This window comes from Canis lupus, chromosome 33, assembly GCF_003254725.2.
Source record: "Canis lupus dingo isolate Sandy chromosome 33, ASM325472v2, whole genome shotgun sequence".
Taxonomy (NCBI): domain Eukaryota; kingdom Metazoa; phylum Chordata; class Mammalia; order Carnivora; family Canidae; genus Canis; species Canis lupus.
This window is the reverse complement of record NC_064275.1, coordinates 25119305-25134917: the sequence shown is the minus strand read 5'-3', so window position 1 is coordinate 25134917 and position 15613 is coordinate 25119305. Positions and strand designations below refer to the sequence as shown.

Below are 15613 nucleotides of genomic sequence, written 5' to 3'. Positions count from 1 at the left end.
AAAGTCCAGGTGCCCCACTCAGTCCTTACAGACACTGCAGGAGGGTGGTTGAGGAGGAGCACCTTGTTACTCGTGGATCGTGCCCAAAGTCCAAACTTCCCTCTTGGCCTCTTCTGATACTACCTCTGCAGGGACAGGGAAGAATGTTTTGTTACCTTGTTATAGGTAGAGGTAGATGTCACCACAGCGGGTTGTGGATGGGACTGATCAGAGTCACCTCTTTTCCATTGAGTCGTGGTGACAATCCAGGGAACACTCTTGGCCTTTTCTGACACCACTCCAACTATGGAACACCTAGTTATCTTTGGGCCAGGATAGAAGTCTAGCTTTTCCACTAGGATTTTGTTGATTGGGCTGTGGTTTTTCCATGATGTTCACCTAGAATAGAGTGATTATTGTCATTAGTATTTCTGTCTCATCAGGCCGCCTATTCCTGATCTTTTGGCAAGAGAGAGCAGACTTTTCTTGGCACTCATTGGTGTTTCCAGGTAGTTGGATTCTTCTTCACCCAATTTGGGATATATAAAATTCAAAAAAGAAAAACCAGTAAATTTACTGCCTTGTCCTTTCTCATGTCCTAGGGCCACTAGTTGGTCCAACTTCTTTCCATCTTTCTAAGTTTTCTGTGTTTGTTTTTATGCATAATCCCCAGAGTTTTCATCTCTACTTAATGGGAGAAATAAGAAGATATCCATGTCTTCCATCCGGTCCGGATCCACAAATCCAAGCCCTTTTCTTTTAAAGATGAGTAATAGTGCTATATGATATTATTAAAGCAGAAAAAAATTTAAAAAGGACTATAATTCTTGTCAGTTTAAAATTTTTTATTTCTCAAATAAAATTGAAGTTTATTTTCCTCTCATATAAGAAAGTCTGGAGGAAGATAGTCTGGAGGAAAATGGTATAACAGCTCCACAGCAACTCTTTCTGCTCCACTGTCAGCATGCTGCTTTTACCTCTTGGTCCAAGATGACTGCTGGAACTTAAGCTGTTAAATGGACATTCTACACAGAAGGAAAGAAACATAGGAGAAAGGCACAACCCTTTACTTTTAAGACTTACTAGAAGTTTCCATTTAGGATACAATCACACTTAGATCTCATTAGAAGAACTTAGTCACATACATCTAGCTTTTGGGGAGGCTAAGAAATGTGTCTTTATATAGAAATACAGTGTGCCCAGGTAAAAACCAAGGTTCTGTTATTAAGGAGGAGGGGAGGAGCACCTGGGTGGCTCAGGTTTTGATCCTTGGGTCCTAGGATTGAGTCCTGCATCAGGCTCCCTTTAGGGAGCCTGCTTCACCCTCTGCCTATGTTTCTGCCTCTCTCTCTGTGTGTGTCTCATGAATAAATAAATAAAGCCTTTAAAAAAAAAAAAGGGGGGGATGGGAGAATGAGTATGAGTGTTTGAAGTAGACCTTAATGCTCTCTGCCACCTGGTCTCTCATTTGATGTTTTTTTAATTCAGTGTTTCTAACAAATTTGAGCCAAAGAGAAAAGGTAAAGAATAAATGCTTAACAGTATGTAAAAACAAGTGCTGTTGTTGTAGCCTTACTATTGGGACTTCATTGCTGTTTCAAACCCAAAGCTTTCAAAGTTTAGTACAAAAAGGAAAGAATGTTGGAAAATGCTGCTGACCAAGCAGCATCTGCTTTGTCTCACCTACTGCTACAGGAACCACAGGCAAATGCATACATAGAATACAGGTGGAGTCTAGATTCCTGTCCCGCTTACAGAGGGGCTACCATGATGGCAGATATCAATATAATAATTATTGTAACATTCCTAAGACACCTCTTGATGTACAGACATAAGAGATTTGTTCCTTCATTGATCCTAGATGGCATGCATTTTACTAACATGGCTTTTCAAAATAAAGTTTAAGCCAAGTTTATAGAGCAAAATGCTTTTTTGAATTTGGTGATTTAAATTTTGTGTAGTAAAATTACATTAAAAATTTTTTCAGGGATCCCTGGGTGGCGCAGCGGTTTAGCGCCTGCCTTTGGCCCAGGGCGTGATCCTGGAGACCCAGGATCGAATCCCACGTCAGGCTCCTGGTGCACGGAGCCTGCTTCTTCCTCTGCCTGTGTCTCTGCCTGTCTCTCTCACTGTGTGCCTATCATAAATAAATAAAAAAATAAAAAAAAAAATTAAAAAAAAAATTTTCATATTTAACATATTTATGGACTTTCTAGTAAGTGAATATATGTCAAACCTATTCCATAGAGTTGACAGCTTCCCCAGATAAATACAAGTACATACATATTTTTAATCAAATGATGATTGAAGGGAAGATAAAAAACTGAATTTTTGCTCTCTGGAAATGCAAATTTCTTCTGTTTATTCTTTCTGGAATTGAACTTCAAGAGAAAAGATGAATTGTTCTCTTTCAGCTTAATTTTTCCCCTGCCAGGGAATAGCTACCCCAATTTTATTCTGTTAGAATCTTTTAGAATCAGTTCATCATCAAGAGATCACAGTTTCAGTTTATCTCCCTCCAGATGCATTGAATTTAGGGACCTCCAGAGATGATTAGAACCACATGGGAGCATCACCTGATGTCTCCCATATTATCTCCAGGTCGTCTGGAACTATAAATATATTAAGTCTCCAGTTACCAGTGTAAACCTAAGAAGAGCTGCATTTTCTGTGGGCACCTCTTCCTCTTTAAATTTTCTCAAAAGGCATTCTGAAAGGATACTTTCTGTATAGAGTTAACTCTTAGAGAAAAGAACAAAGTGATTTCTGGTCTAATGATTTTTTTTTCCCCCTCCTTTGCTGCCCATTTACTTTTCTCTTAGGTTTTCTCTCATTACCTCCACATTTGAGCAATTTTGAAAAAAAGTAAAATTATATCTCAAGTGAATGTGAGTACATTAGGGAAAGGAAAGGAAGATATTTTCACATTTAGAAGGAAGAAGAAAGTGAGGACACAAGTTTGATTCCCTGACTTTAGGACCAGGTTCTTTAGCTGCATAACTTCAGGACCTCTGTCTTCTGCTCTTGATCTGCATGGGGGAAATTAGCTTTTCAAACATGAAAAAACTGGAACATCCTGTTCAGCTTCTGTTAGCTTTGGGATTGGCTTATTAGGAGAGCCTGGATTTATGCCATAACCTTTCTCTTCCCCTCATGTCTACTGATTTGCTTATTCTGTCCTGATTCCTGTGCTCTCTTACATAAGGGGTAAGTATGCTATATCCCTATTACAGCCAAGTTCTGTGAAGTGATCAGCTTTGTTCCTTAGGTCCTATTCTCTATTGAGCATCTCTTTCCACACTATGACAAACTTCCAGAAAAATGGCAGCTTGAAGCTTTTTATGGAAGATTATGATCTTTCTTTGGTCTTCTACTCTTAAAATTTTCTCTTTCATTTTTCACAGACACATCTCAAAGGAAGTATTGAAAATCCTGTGCCTTTTACATGTAGTGGCCTTGTAATAAAATTTTATTTTAATTTCTAAGTTTGGGCTCTCCCTTTTTGAAAAAAATTTAACTGTAATCCAATTCACTTCTTAGCAAAGCAAGATTATTTCATAACAGTTATAAGCCATTTAGAGAAGAAGGGACCGTTTTACTTTATTTCTAGAGTGAAAGACAAAAGAGTCAGATGCAATTCAAATAAAACCTAGTATTATTGGAAAAAATAGAGACACAGGTAGTAAAGAGATGCTGCAGAAATTTGATGACAATCCTACTGAGTTCTTTTAGACAGTATAGAGAGAAGTAGAACTAAAGAATGTGGCAGAGACACAGTTTTTGCTAGCACTACAATAAATGAGCTGGTCAGACAGCAGCCTCCAGTCTTGGCCAAATTTGAGGAATAAATAGAAAGCAGCTCATATTTGTTGGGTGATTGTGATGTGCCAGGCTTTGTGTTTGGTGCCTGACATACAGTGTCTCATTTAATCCTTAGAATAATCCTAAGGAATCAATAGTTTATTCCCATTTTACCAACGAGGCTTAAAGAGATTAAGAAAATTTATTCAGGTCTGATGCCTAGTTTATGATAGAGCCAGCATTTGAACCCAGCTCTTTCAAAACTCTACAGTTGCTCTGGGTAGCATTGCATTTTTGTAACCATGATGTTAGACTGCAACTGGCACTACCTTTCTGAAGAATTAGAGTGGCTTCCCATTGCTTACAGAATGTGGTTTATTTAGCATGCTACTCAGTGCCTCACATGATCGAAACTCACTTCTCCATCTTCGTTTCCTACCCTATCTGCTTTACATGCTATCTGCTACAATTCCAGAATTCCTTGTGTGTGTGTGTGTGTGTGTGTGTATTCGTTTTTGTGCCTACTGTTCAATAAGTTCACAGAACCTGGAATGCTTTCCCCTGCAATCATCCTCAGTCCTGCCAGTTGAAATTCTTTTTATTAGTTCAGCTTCATCATCTTGCTGTGCAGTTCAATTTATAATATAAATTTTGCTCTGTGATACATTTTCTTTACTATGTCTCTACAGCCCATAATACTGTTTTGAATTTGTAATTATTCATCCATGTCTCACAAGTATTTTTTTGCCTGTGATTATTTCATGTGTTTTCTAGGATGGAAAAGAGCTCCTGGGAAGCCCAGGAGAGGAGAATCAAGGAGCAGTACCTTATGGCTATCTCAGATAAAGATCAGCAGCTCAGTCATCTGCAGAATCTTATGAGGGAATTGAGATCTCCTTCCTCTCGGACTGAGGCCCTCAAAGTACAGTACCAAAGACAGGTGAGTAATCCCCATGCTGATTGCTACTCAGAGGTAACCACCACCTAGGAAGCATTAGCTTCCTGCAAGCCAAGTGCCCATCTACCACTCTTAGGCAAGTTGTCTTGTGACCTCCTGTGAGGTGGACAGAGTTCATGGAGGGAAGGAATTAAGCATGAACAGCATTAGGAGGATATTTCATTAGTGTTTGTACCCTGGCAGGCATCCCCAGAGACATCGGCATCCCTAGATGGATCACAAAATCTAGTTTATGAGACAGAACTTCTTAGGACTCAGCTCAATGACAGCCTAAAGGAAATTCACCAAAAGGAATTAAGAATTCAGCAACTAAACAGCAAGGTAAGTGTTTCCTGGTAGACTTGAATTCAGTTTCTTATTTCCATGACCAGAGAAGCAAGGAAATAAGTAGAAGCTGATTAAGTCTAGGTTCTAGCTATCACATATCTTTGGATACAGATTTACTTTTCTTGGGGTCTGGATTGCTCACCCCAAAGTACTGGACACAGGGCCATTTCCTTTTCCTTATCCTTGGAGTGTCCTTGGAAGTGATTTGGAGAAATCTATTTAGTAAGAATAAAAAAATCCAACTCTTTTAGGAAGCCTTGTTCCCCAGCATTGTCTCCCTATCTGTACCCCTTGTTAGTAATATTGAAGTAACTCCCCACAAATGCTTCAACACCTTCCTCTCTGATTCCCCCCAGTGTGCAACAGGAAAATGTTTCAGGAAGGAATAAGGAAGCTTTTCAGTTGTGATATTAGAAATAGAGATGAGAAGTCTGCTCTTCATTCCACTCCATTTGTAGCCTTTCTCATTGGTGTCTAATATTCTGGAACTAAAGAAGCCAGCTTTATCCCAAACCCCAGCCATGCCAGTCCACATACTCTAAGGAAGCATACCAGGAAAGATGGGATATATTTCTGTAGGGAAGAGCCATTTTGCCATCTGGTCTCTAGAGCCAATCTCACCAAGGCAAGATTAAAGAAAATTATTCTTGGATACCTTCTCACATCTCTGTTCTCTCTCTTCATCTGTTCTCTGGCTTCTCTTCCTCCTTCATCTGCCTCTCCTCCCCACCCACTTATGAATCATTATACTCCTGTTGCTCTCTGACTATTCAGAGTATTCTTGAGTGTCACCTCCCTAGTTCTGCCTTCTTCAGAGGAATCCAGCTAGGTAGTTTCTGTTAGAACTAGAAGGGATTTAAGAGGTCATTTAGACTCCAGAATACAAAGATTGTCTTTGAAGAGTTGTGAATGTCCAAAAATTATATACAAATTAGTGTTTGTATAGGTGTGTGCATGTCTGAATCTCTCATCATGAGAACCTGTCAATTCATCAAGGGATCTATGATCCAGAAATGGTAAAGATGGACATGTGGGTGGCTCAGTGGTTGAGCATTTGCCTTTGGCTTAGGTCGTGATCCTGGGATCGAGTCCCTCATTAGGCTTCTTCCCGTGAAAAGAGCCTGCTTCTCCCTCTCCCTATGTCTCTGCCTCTCTCTCTCTCTCTCTGTCTCTTGTGAATAAATAACAAAATCTTTTTTTAAAAAATGGTAAAGATAGGTAGGCTGTACAACAGATAGGGAAACTAAGGTATTAAGGAATTTGCCTAAGGTGTTAGAAGGAGGTCATTCTGAGATAAATATGATAACCTATGTGGAAAAGCGCAGTACCTAGCTTATGTAGGAGGTATTTATTAAATGTCAAATTCAACTAATTGAATTGAAATATCAGAGGCTGATAATGCTATTAACTTTGGCAGAAAATTTGCATTTAAAAAATAGTTTGTTGATTCAAATTAATGGGTATAACTATAGGCCCTTTATTGGGGTAATTGGGAGTTTTCAAGGGGACTCCAGAGCAGCTCCTATCCACTTCTCCTTCTTGCCATAGACTAGATCCCATTTCATTTTACATTTGCTCTCCTGAAAACCACTGTAAATTACTCTGGGCGTTTGTCTTTCTAGGACAGTATTTATTTTATTTTATTTTATTTTATTTTATTTTATTTATTTTAAAGATTTATTTATTTATGAGAGAGAGAGAGAGAGAGAGAGAGAGAGAGGCAGAGACAAAGGAGGAGGGAGAAGCAGGCTCCATGCTGGGAGCCTGATGTGGGACTCAATCCCAGGACTCCAGGATCGCGCTCTGGGCCAAAGGCAGGCGCTAAACCGCTGAGCCACCCAGGGATCCCCTAGGACAGTATTTTAAAATGAAATTTAGGACCCTTAGTAGATGATGAGGTCCTTTTAGTGGGTAGCAACTAAAAAACTTTTAATGTAAATATTTTATTGAAATAAAACATATAAAAAGCATACAAATCATAAATATAGCACAGCATATTTTCACAAAGTGAAGACACCCAATAACGAGTACCCAGATCAAGAATCAGAATATACCAGAACTTCAGAAAGTCTCTTGTCTCCTTTTCTAGTCACCTTAGAACTACAGATACATGGAATCATATATTCTCTTATGTGACTTCATTTATTTTGTGAGATTCATCCATGTTGTTTTAGATAGTGTGATTTTTCCATTCTCAGGCTATATAGCATTGGATTGTAAGCACATACCATAGTTTCTCTCTTATGCTCTTAAAGGACGTTAGGATTTTTCCAGTTTGGAGCTATTAAAAGTAGTGCAAATAGTGTTTTTTACAGAACAAAATAAAAGAGATTACAAACAAGTAGGTATTATATAATATAAAGAGTCTATCTTGTTTAGAGAAACTTTAGTTTTAATTACATATACTTATATACTAAGTTCTGGATCATAATCAATGTTATGTTTTCTTTAACAGCTTTATTGAGATATATACTGCATATATTGCTTAAAATACAAGAGACACTACTTTGGGTCACTGTCCTTCTGGGTGAGAAAGAGTTCTTCCTTTAGAAATAAACTGCAGGGATCCCTGGGTGGCGCAGCGGTTTAGCGCCTGCCTTTGGCCCAGGGCGCGATCCTGGAGACCCAGGATCGAATCCCACGTCGGGCTCCCGGTGCATGGAGCCTGCTTCTCCCTCTGCCTATGTCTCTGCCTCTCTCTCTGTGTGTGTGTGACTATCATAAATAAATAAAAATTAAAAAAATAAATAAATAAATAAACTGCAAAGAGGCATCTTTATGCATAATGTCATTCATTCACTCACTCCATTCATTCATTCATTCATTCACTCATTCACCAAACAAATAACTATTATTTACCTTCTATGAGGCTGGCCATATGTTAGGATACACAGTGGCCCCTCACGGAGCATAGCATCTGATGAGCTTAGAGCCTCACTCTAAATGGGTGCTAGCTAACTAACAGACTTGCTTCTTGGGTCCAAATGGGATTATAGTAAATGGTCTAGGCATAGAATACTCATCAAGCCACTGCCCTGTTTCTTTCCATGGATACTCAGACTTTATTTATATTTCTTCCAGCGTGGTTGGATGTTTGTATGTAATGCAAACTTAAAAACTTGTAACCTAAAACTTAAAAACAGGAGAGGAATGACTATTAGGATAATGTAGTCTAGATTATTCCCTTCTATTCTGAAGTACAACAGTTTATGAGCTAAAACAGACAAACTCTTCCTTAAAGGCCCGATGGTGAATATTTTAGGTCTGTAGGCTATGCCTCCTGTTACAGCTATTCAGCTCTGCCGTTCTGTCTCAAAAGCAGCCACAGATGGTATGTAAACAAATAGAGCAGTCATATTCTAATAAAACCAATTTACAAAAAAAAAAAAAAAAAAGAAAAGAAAAGAAAAGAAAAAAGACTGTAAACCCTGGATCATAGTTTGCCAACACCTAAACTATAGGGATCTTTATCTAATCCTAAATAGAATAATGTGAACAGTATAAAAGGTGGTTTATAGGAGGGCAGCTTATAAACAATTAGACCTCTCCAGTTAAGGGGGTTTTTGCTTCCAATGATTTTTACATATCTATCCTTTCTCCTTTAAATTTGTATAGGAAAAAAAGTATTGTATTTTCAATACTGAGGAATTTTTTGGTTTTTGTTTTGGGAGGTTTTTTTTGGTAGCCTTTGGACTGTTCATTGCGGCCAGGAAAATTAACTTTCATCTCTCAGAGTTGTCATTATACCCAGTAATTGTCATGTCTACCCCTGTCTTCAAATTAGTATTGCTTCTCAAACATTTATATTCTTTTCTTTACCAACTGCTCCTACTCCCCTAAAACTCATAACCTGCTTCACTTCCCTTACTGAACCCTCAGATGGGATGCCATCAGTAGTAGGCAGAGCTCTAGACTTGGAACCAAGAACCATAGTTGAGTCCTGGTCTGTCATCTATGAGCCACATGATATTGGGCAAGTCACTGCTCATTTCTTTTTTTGTTTGTCATTTGTGAATGGGGACAGAAATCAAACATCTACCTCTCTCAAATAAGATGATACTTTAAAAAATGCTTTGTAAACTGAAAATTATTCTTCAGAGGTAAGGTTATTCATTGTGATTTTCATTCTATCTATGAAAATATTTTTGTTATGCCATGTAGATTCTTATTTTAGTTTTCTGTATGCATCAAATGTCCTTCCCAGTCTGTCAGAGTATCTCTAGAAAGATTTATCTTCTCTGAACATTGAGTCAACTTTTTTTTTTTTTAATTTAAATTCAAGTTAGTAGGGTGCCTCAGCTCAGTTGGTTGAGTATCTGCCTCTGGCTTAGGTCATGGTCCCAGGATCTGGTCCCGGGATTGAGCCCTGCATTAGCTCCCTACTCAGCAGGGAGCCTGTTTCTGTCTCTCCTCCCTGCTTGTACTATCTTGGTCGCTATCTCTATATCTCTCTCTCAAATAAGTAAATAAAATCTTTTAAAAAAGAATTCAAGTTAGTGAACCTACAATATATTTTAGTTTCAGAGGTAGAATTTAGCGATTTATCAGTTGCACATGACACCCATGTGCACTACATCAAGTGCCCTCCTTAATGCCCATCACCCAGTTACCCCATCCCTTCACCCATCTCCCCTCCAGCAACTTTCATCAACTTTTTTTACACAAATATTAACCCAGAATACTTACAAAAAGAATACTTGGGAAAAGATTGAACATGCATCCAGTTACAGCAGTTTCCCTTTACCTCATGCATACAATCCTACAGTAGGTACTTTGGAGAGATATCTTTATGATTGTTGATGTTTCTGGATGTTAATCATAACTAGAACTTGAAACTTGACAGCCTGCAAGTAAGGAATTAGATTTCTAGTTCCAGGGAACTGAATTAAAATCACTGGCTAGGAGTTATGGTGGGTAAATTTTTCACTCAATATAAAAAATAATCTTCTGTTTTTGACATGGTGAAAAATGCTTGGAGTGCTTTGTCAAGAGGTGAGCACCTCTGATGCTGGACATGTTTAAGGAAAGACTGAATAGCTAACTGTTGCTCAGGTAGTAGAAGAAGATCCTGCTTTGAGCAACTAACATTTTTCCACCTGTGAGTTTGCACTGCACCGAGTGTAGTTTTTTACATGTATACAGGCAATTTAGGATTTCTTCTGTTTCTTTCCCCTACCACACATTACAATTTCTTTTTCTACAGAAATTTCTTGGTGACTTGTAACTCTCTATAGCACTGAAGAGTCTCCCCAGTAGTATGGTTGTATGAATTTCTAGGTGACAGCTCTATCTCATATTGAGTTCTAAGGATCATAGCCGTTTCTTAGTAATTTCATCTTGGACTCAAGCTTTCTCCTCTTACATAGTTAGGATAGTTTATGCTCTCAGATTGCTTGTGGGATTCTTTGTGGTTTCCCAGTTAGTGTACTAGGAACCACAAATAAAGTTTCCTACTACTCCAGAATTATTTTCCTTTTCAGTTGAAAAATTCTGAGTTTCCTCACTTTGAAGGAAACACACACAATACTGTTGTTACCATTATTGAAATAAAGATCCTGCATTAAAAAAAAAATTAGAACTTTCAAACTCAGGAGAGTCTTCCTAAGCACTGCTTGCTGTGAAACAGTCCAAAGGGGTGGTGCTCAACTTCTGCTCTGTTTCAGTTTTCTCAGCTACTTGAAGAGAAAAATACCCTTTCAATTCAGCTCTGCGATACCAGTCAGAGCCTTCGTGAGAACCAGCAGCACTACACTGACCTTTTTAATCACTGCGCAGTCTTGGAGAAGCAGGTCCAGGAGCTTCAAGCGGTGAGCAAGAAGGCTGGGAAAAGTGTCAGAAGTAGAGTGCAAATGGTAAAACAGAAAGAGCATCATGGAAGAGGCTGGTGCCGTAGGCTGAAGATTAACTATGTGTGATGGAGGAAAGTCAGAGAAGAATGTTTCCTGAATTGGAATAAGGCCTAGAAAAATCAAGGCGGGAAGGAATTAGAAGGAAAAACATCACTGAAATAGTGGGAGAGAAATAAAAAAGTGAACGGGAAACAGTGATGACTAAGGCTTTTGGAAGTCTGACATTCAGACTGTGGATTTTGCTTCAAGAAATTAGAAAGCTGTAGAAAGATTTGGCACTGAGAAGCAAAATAGGTGGGACTGTTGACACAGTGGAGCAGGAGTGCACTGCTGAAGCAGAGGTGGGGAGTGAGAATTAGTGTTGAGATGAATAGGACAGGGAAAGAAGAGGTTTTGGAGGAACAGTTGAACAAGGGAAAGATCCAAGTAGCCTCTGGAAAACCTATGAGCCTCTGCTAGAAGAAAGCAAATAAGCTTTTACACTTTTGAGTGGTAAGCCTTTCAACTTTTAAGAGGAGAGATTCAAAAATGAGAATCAGGAGAAAATCTAATAAAGAGTTTTAGGTAAGAGATTCATCTCATAGAGCAGAAGATTCTCATTTCTGACTCTGCACTTGGAAGAGGGTGGCAAGTGGGTATTTCCTCTCTAAGGTGTCTCATTCTCTTTGGTGTTCCATGAGTTCTCATTTTGCCCATGCAGTTTCTTAAGCTCTTTCATCACTGAATTACTAAACTTACTCTTCTAGGGGCCACTGAATATAGATGTTGCTCCAGGAGCTCCCCAGGAAAAGAATGGAGCTCACAGGAAGAGTGATCCTGAAGAACTGAAGGAGCCACAGCTAAGGTAGAGGAACAGCCCACAACTGTAGCACTTGCACTGTGTGTACACAAATGGGCAGTCATCTAGATGGACCCGGAGCCCAGTGAATGTATTTAATGTCTTCTTATTGGCCTCACAGGATTGATGTGAGGATTAAATAGTAACAGTTTAGTAAATCGGTAAAGTTGAAAAGTTTGTAGAACAAAAGCAAGCACAGCAGTGCACACGTGTGCCCACCTGTACACACACATGCATACCCCACTAATCCTGTGATGCTCAAATGAAAGCTAACACAGTCAGTCCCTAAAATCTCTTAAGGCATTTTCTGCAGCTTATTTTGACAACTATGATTTTAAAATGTTCTCTTTTTAAAATCCTTTCCTTTTTCTGTTTTTTTTTTTGTGTTTGTACAAACTTCTAGACATTTTCCTGCTTTATCACCTTGTGAAGACTTCAGATCGCTTGTATCAGCAACTTGTTCTGCATCTGCTGATGCTGTTTATTGTCCTTTTATTTTGAAGCTTTTCAGAAGCCCAGCAGCAGCTGTGCAACACTAAACAGGAGATGAACGAACTGAGGAAGCTGCTAGAAGAAGAACGGGACCAAAGAGTGGCTGCTGAGACTGCCCTCTCCGTGGCCGAGGAGCATATCCGGCGGTAAAGGACTGTGGGAGATAGCCTCTGTTCACTTCTGAGTCTTTCTGATTACACTGTGCACATTTCAGCGGCCAGACTTGGGAGTCATCAGGATCTAGTTCCCATCTTGAGTTGGGTGCTACAGGGAGTTTGGGGTCAAGACAAGCCATATTAATCCAAGCTTAGCCCCTCCACGGTGTCCTCTTTGGGTCTGGTGCAGAAAGCAAATTTAGGTAGCTGATCACATGCTGCCTGCCTAGGCCCCATACTGCCATTCTCATGTTAGAGCTTCATTCACCTGTACTCTGTGGTGTATGTGGAACTCAGTGGATTATTTATTTATTTATTTATTTATTTATTTGGACTTGTTATTTAAAAGTAGCCAATGCTGTTTGGTTTTCCAGTATTTACAGACGTTTCATTTTTCCTCGGCCTAACCTACAGAAGTTGTCAGACTGACCCTCGTAGTGCCAGACTGTGCTGTCCCCAGGCCAAGGTGGCCCCAGAAAAGCTTATCTTCTGGAGGAACAGACACAGAAGGTGTACTGTGCAGTCAGCTTGGCTCTCAGAGGAAAACTGGCAGGATGGAGCTAGGCTGTGCTCACTCAGCTTCTCCTCTCAGACTCACAAATCAACTTAAAGTGTTCTTTCTCTCTGGGAGAAAACTCTGTGACCTGCAAAAAGAGGCCAGGAGTGTTAGGCTAACAGACGTCCCTTCATTTGGAGGAGTGAAGAGTTCCATCCTTTCCAACATGATTAAAAAGTACATCCCTATAGGCAAATGTTTGTTCAGACATGCTGTGTTACCTGCAGCCCCTTTAATGCAGTTCATGTTTTCGTGAGAAACCATTGAGTGGATAAAGGCAACTTCTTCATTAAATGGAGAAGTTTCAATATTAAACAAATCAGCAAAAAATGAAGAAGGAAGCAGTAGAGGCAGCCAGTTCAGTTTAATTCTAAGAACCCCACAAATACCTTTTTTGGATGCTTTTGCCTGTTAGCCTTTAGTAAATGAAAAAAGAATTTATTGAGTTTCTCTGGTGTATTGGATAAAAAGAACATGGGATTTAGAGACAAACCTGAGTTTTTAATTCTGGCTCTACCTCTTACTGGCCGTGCCACCATGGGTAAGACATTTTACTTCTTTAAGCCTTCCTTTGAAGATATTAACACCAACCTCAAACCTGAGGATGAAATGTATGTACAGCACCCAATCCAGCATCTGCTACATAATAGGCATTAATTCCTAGTAGTTATCGTCCCCTTTTGCTGCTGCTGAAAGAAACTTCTCCACCTGCACACTGCCCGAATGGGGGTAGGACCTCTGTGAGCAGCCTTTGCCGCAAGTCTCTTATGCCACAGCACGTGGCAAGATGACTGGGAAGACTTCACCTGATCAGCTGCTCGTGCCATGAACCAAGCCATACCTCTTTTTTTTTCTCACCCCAGGTTGGAGCACAGTGAATGGGACTCCGCCCGGTCTCCCATCATTGGCTCCTGCGGCACTCAGGAGCAGGCACTGTTGATAGATCTTACAAGCAGCACTTGTCGAAGGGTAAGAAGGAGGGGAAGTGCAAAGAGAGGGTACTATACTGTATCATGGGCCTGGCTGCATTGAGGGCAAAGGGTCAAGGAAGAGAAAGATAGAAGTCCAGGCACTGAGGATCTCAGAGTAGAAGGGTGTGGAAGGTTGGAGGAACCTAGTAGAGTTGGCCAAGTGACCCTGAGGGGACTTGCTCTCGGGATACCTCTTTCCTGCAGTGTTAGGCAAAGGGAAAGGGACATACCCCGTCGTGTAAAACTCTCTGACTTTCAGATTTTTCTTTCAGACCCGGAGTGGTGCTGGATGGAAGCGAGTCCTGCGTTCACTCTGTCATTCCCGGACCCGAGTGCCACTGCTAGCAGCCATCTACTTCCTGATGGTTCACGTCCTGCTCATTCTATGTTTCACAGGCCATCTATAAACTGAATTCTCACCTTTTTGACTACCCCCTCAGAACCTGGAATTCCCTTACAACTAACATCAAAATCATCAATTCTAGTGGAATAGTCTTCCCACTTACAGGTCCTCTCTCCAACTCTCCACAGAAAGTGCCTGCACAAACAGAGGTGGATGTGAGCCCAGGGCAGAGCTGCAGGGACCAGCGAGTCTGCTTTCTTTTACTGCTCAGGGCCTGAACACTTCTGCATAATCTGGGGAAGCCGCACAGTTGGTCATTGAGCCCAGGATTTGTTCAGATTTTGCAGGGCCCTGATTTTTTGTGGTCCTGTGAAAAATGCTGAGGAATGCCTCTCAGCTTAGAAGATGGTTCAAATAAACCTAATAATCTGTAGTCCAGTATCATTTCAACTGATACTTTCTTTGCCTCATTTACCTTCTATTTTCTCCTGCTTCAGAAGGAAGGTGGGCCTGCCATAAACAAAATTCTGGGGGACAGTATCTCACAGAATAGCTGATTAGGTCTCTTGCAAAATAGGATGGGAGCTAAAGAACTCTCCAGGGGCTTTGGCTGTCAGATCACAGGGTAGGACAGCATCTCCTTCCCTGGCTGTTCAGACATAACTGGAGTTAGATTTGTGGTCGTGGACTATGAGGACAGGAGCCTATTGTGTATGCCCTGATCACAAGTATGCTAAGATAGTAAATGGCCCATGCCTCTCCCTTCACTGAAAGGAAGAGCTGGCTCTGGACAGTGGGAATCAGATTCATGTCATTCCTGTGTTGGCTGGGTATGCCTTGAATGTGGGCCCTAAAGCACTCACTAGGGTCTAGTCCAAGGTGAGGTGCCTGACTGGTCTGATGACCACTCCTAGCTTGGTGACAGTTACTCCAGTTTCTCAGCCCAGAGTCATCTGCCCTCTATGGTAACAGGGCTGAGGAAAGTGGAGAGTGATACAGAGAAGACAAAATATCTGAATCTAAGCCTGAGAATGGCAGCCAGGGTTGAATTCCGTTTGTGCCTGTTCCCTGCCTCCCCTTGCCCCACCCTTAGCTGCTGGTTATTTTCTCATTATGCACATAGTGTGTCCCTGCCTGCTCTTCCCACCCAAAGAAGAGAGAAAACCGGTGGACTGATTGATCTGCTGTGATTCTTTGTTATGTGGTGACCAAATCTTGGTCAGAGCAATCCAGGAACTTTCCTGAACAACTGTAAAATAATAAAATTATTTTCAGAATCAAAAATTGTGGCAGCGTGTACATGTGTATGAGTGTATGTATACACAGGGGTCTTTGTACAAGTGC

General features: G+C 40.5%; 1 protein-coding gene across 8 annotated transcripts in view; it reads left to right on the top strand.

Annotated features, from left to right (window-relative positions):
• Nucleotides 1-15553, top strand: part of GOLGB1 (golgin B1) — a 97524-nt gene extending 81971 nt beyond the window's left edge. For 7 of the 8 annotated variants that reach the window (XM_035709852.2, XM_035709849.2, XM_025475721.3 and 4 more), the window contains 7 exons: nucleotides 4555-4720; nucleotides 4922-5059; nucleotides 10729-10872; nucleotides 11661-11758; nucleotides 12256-12390; nucleotides 13819-13924; nucleotides 14199-15553. In XM_035709852.2, the coding sequence (XP_035565745.2) occupies nucleotides 4555-4720; nucleotides 4922-5059; nucleotides 10729-10872; nucleotides 11661-11758; nucleotides 12256-12390; nucleotides 13819-13924; nucleotides 14199-14333 (922 nt within the window). In that variant the 3' untranslated portion in view covers nucleotides 14334-15553. The remainder of the gene's footprint in view (nucleotides 1-4554; nucleotides 4721-4921; nucleotides 5060-10728; nucleotides 10873-11660; nucleotides 11759-12255; nucleotides 12391-13818; nucleotides 13925-14198) is intronic. The other variant, XM_035709854.2, reaches the window with a different exon arrangement.
• Nucleotides 15554-15613: the final 60 nt, after the last annotated feature.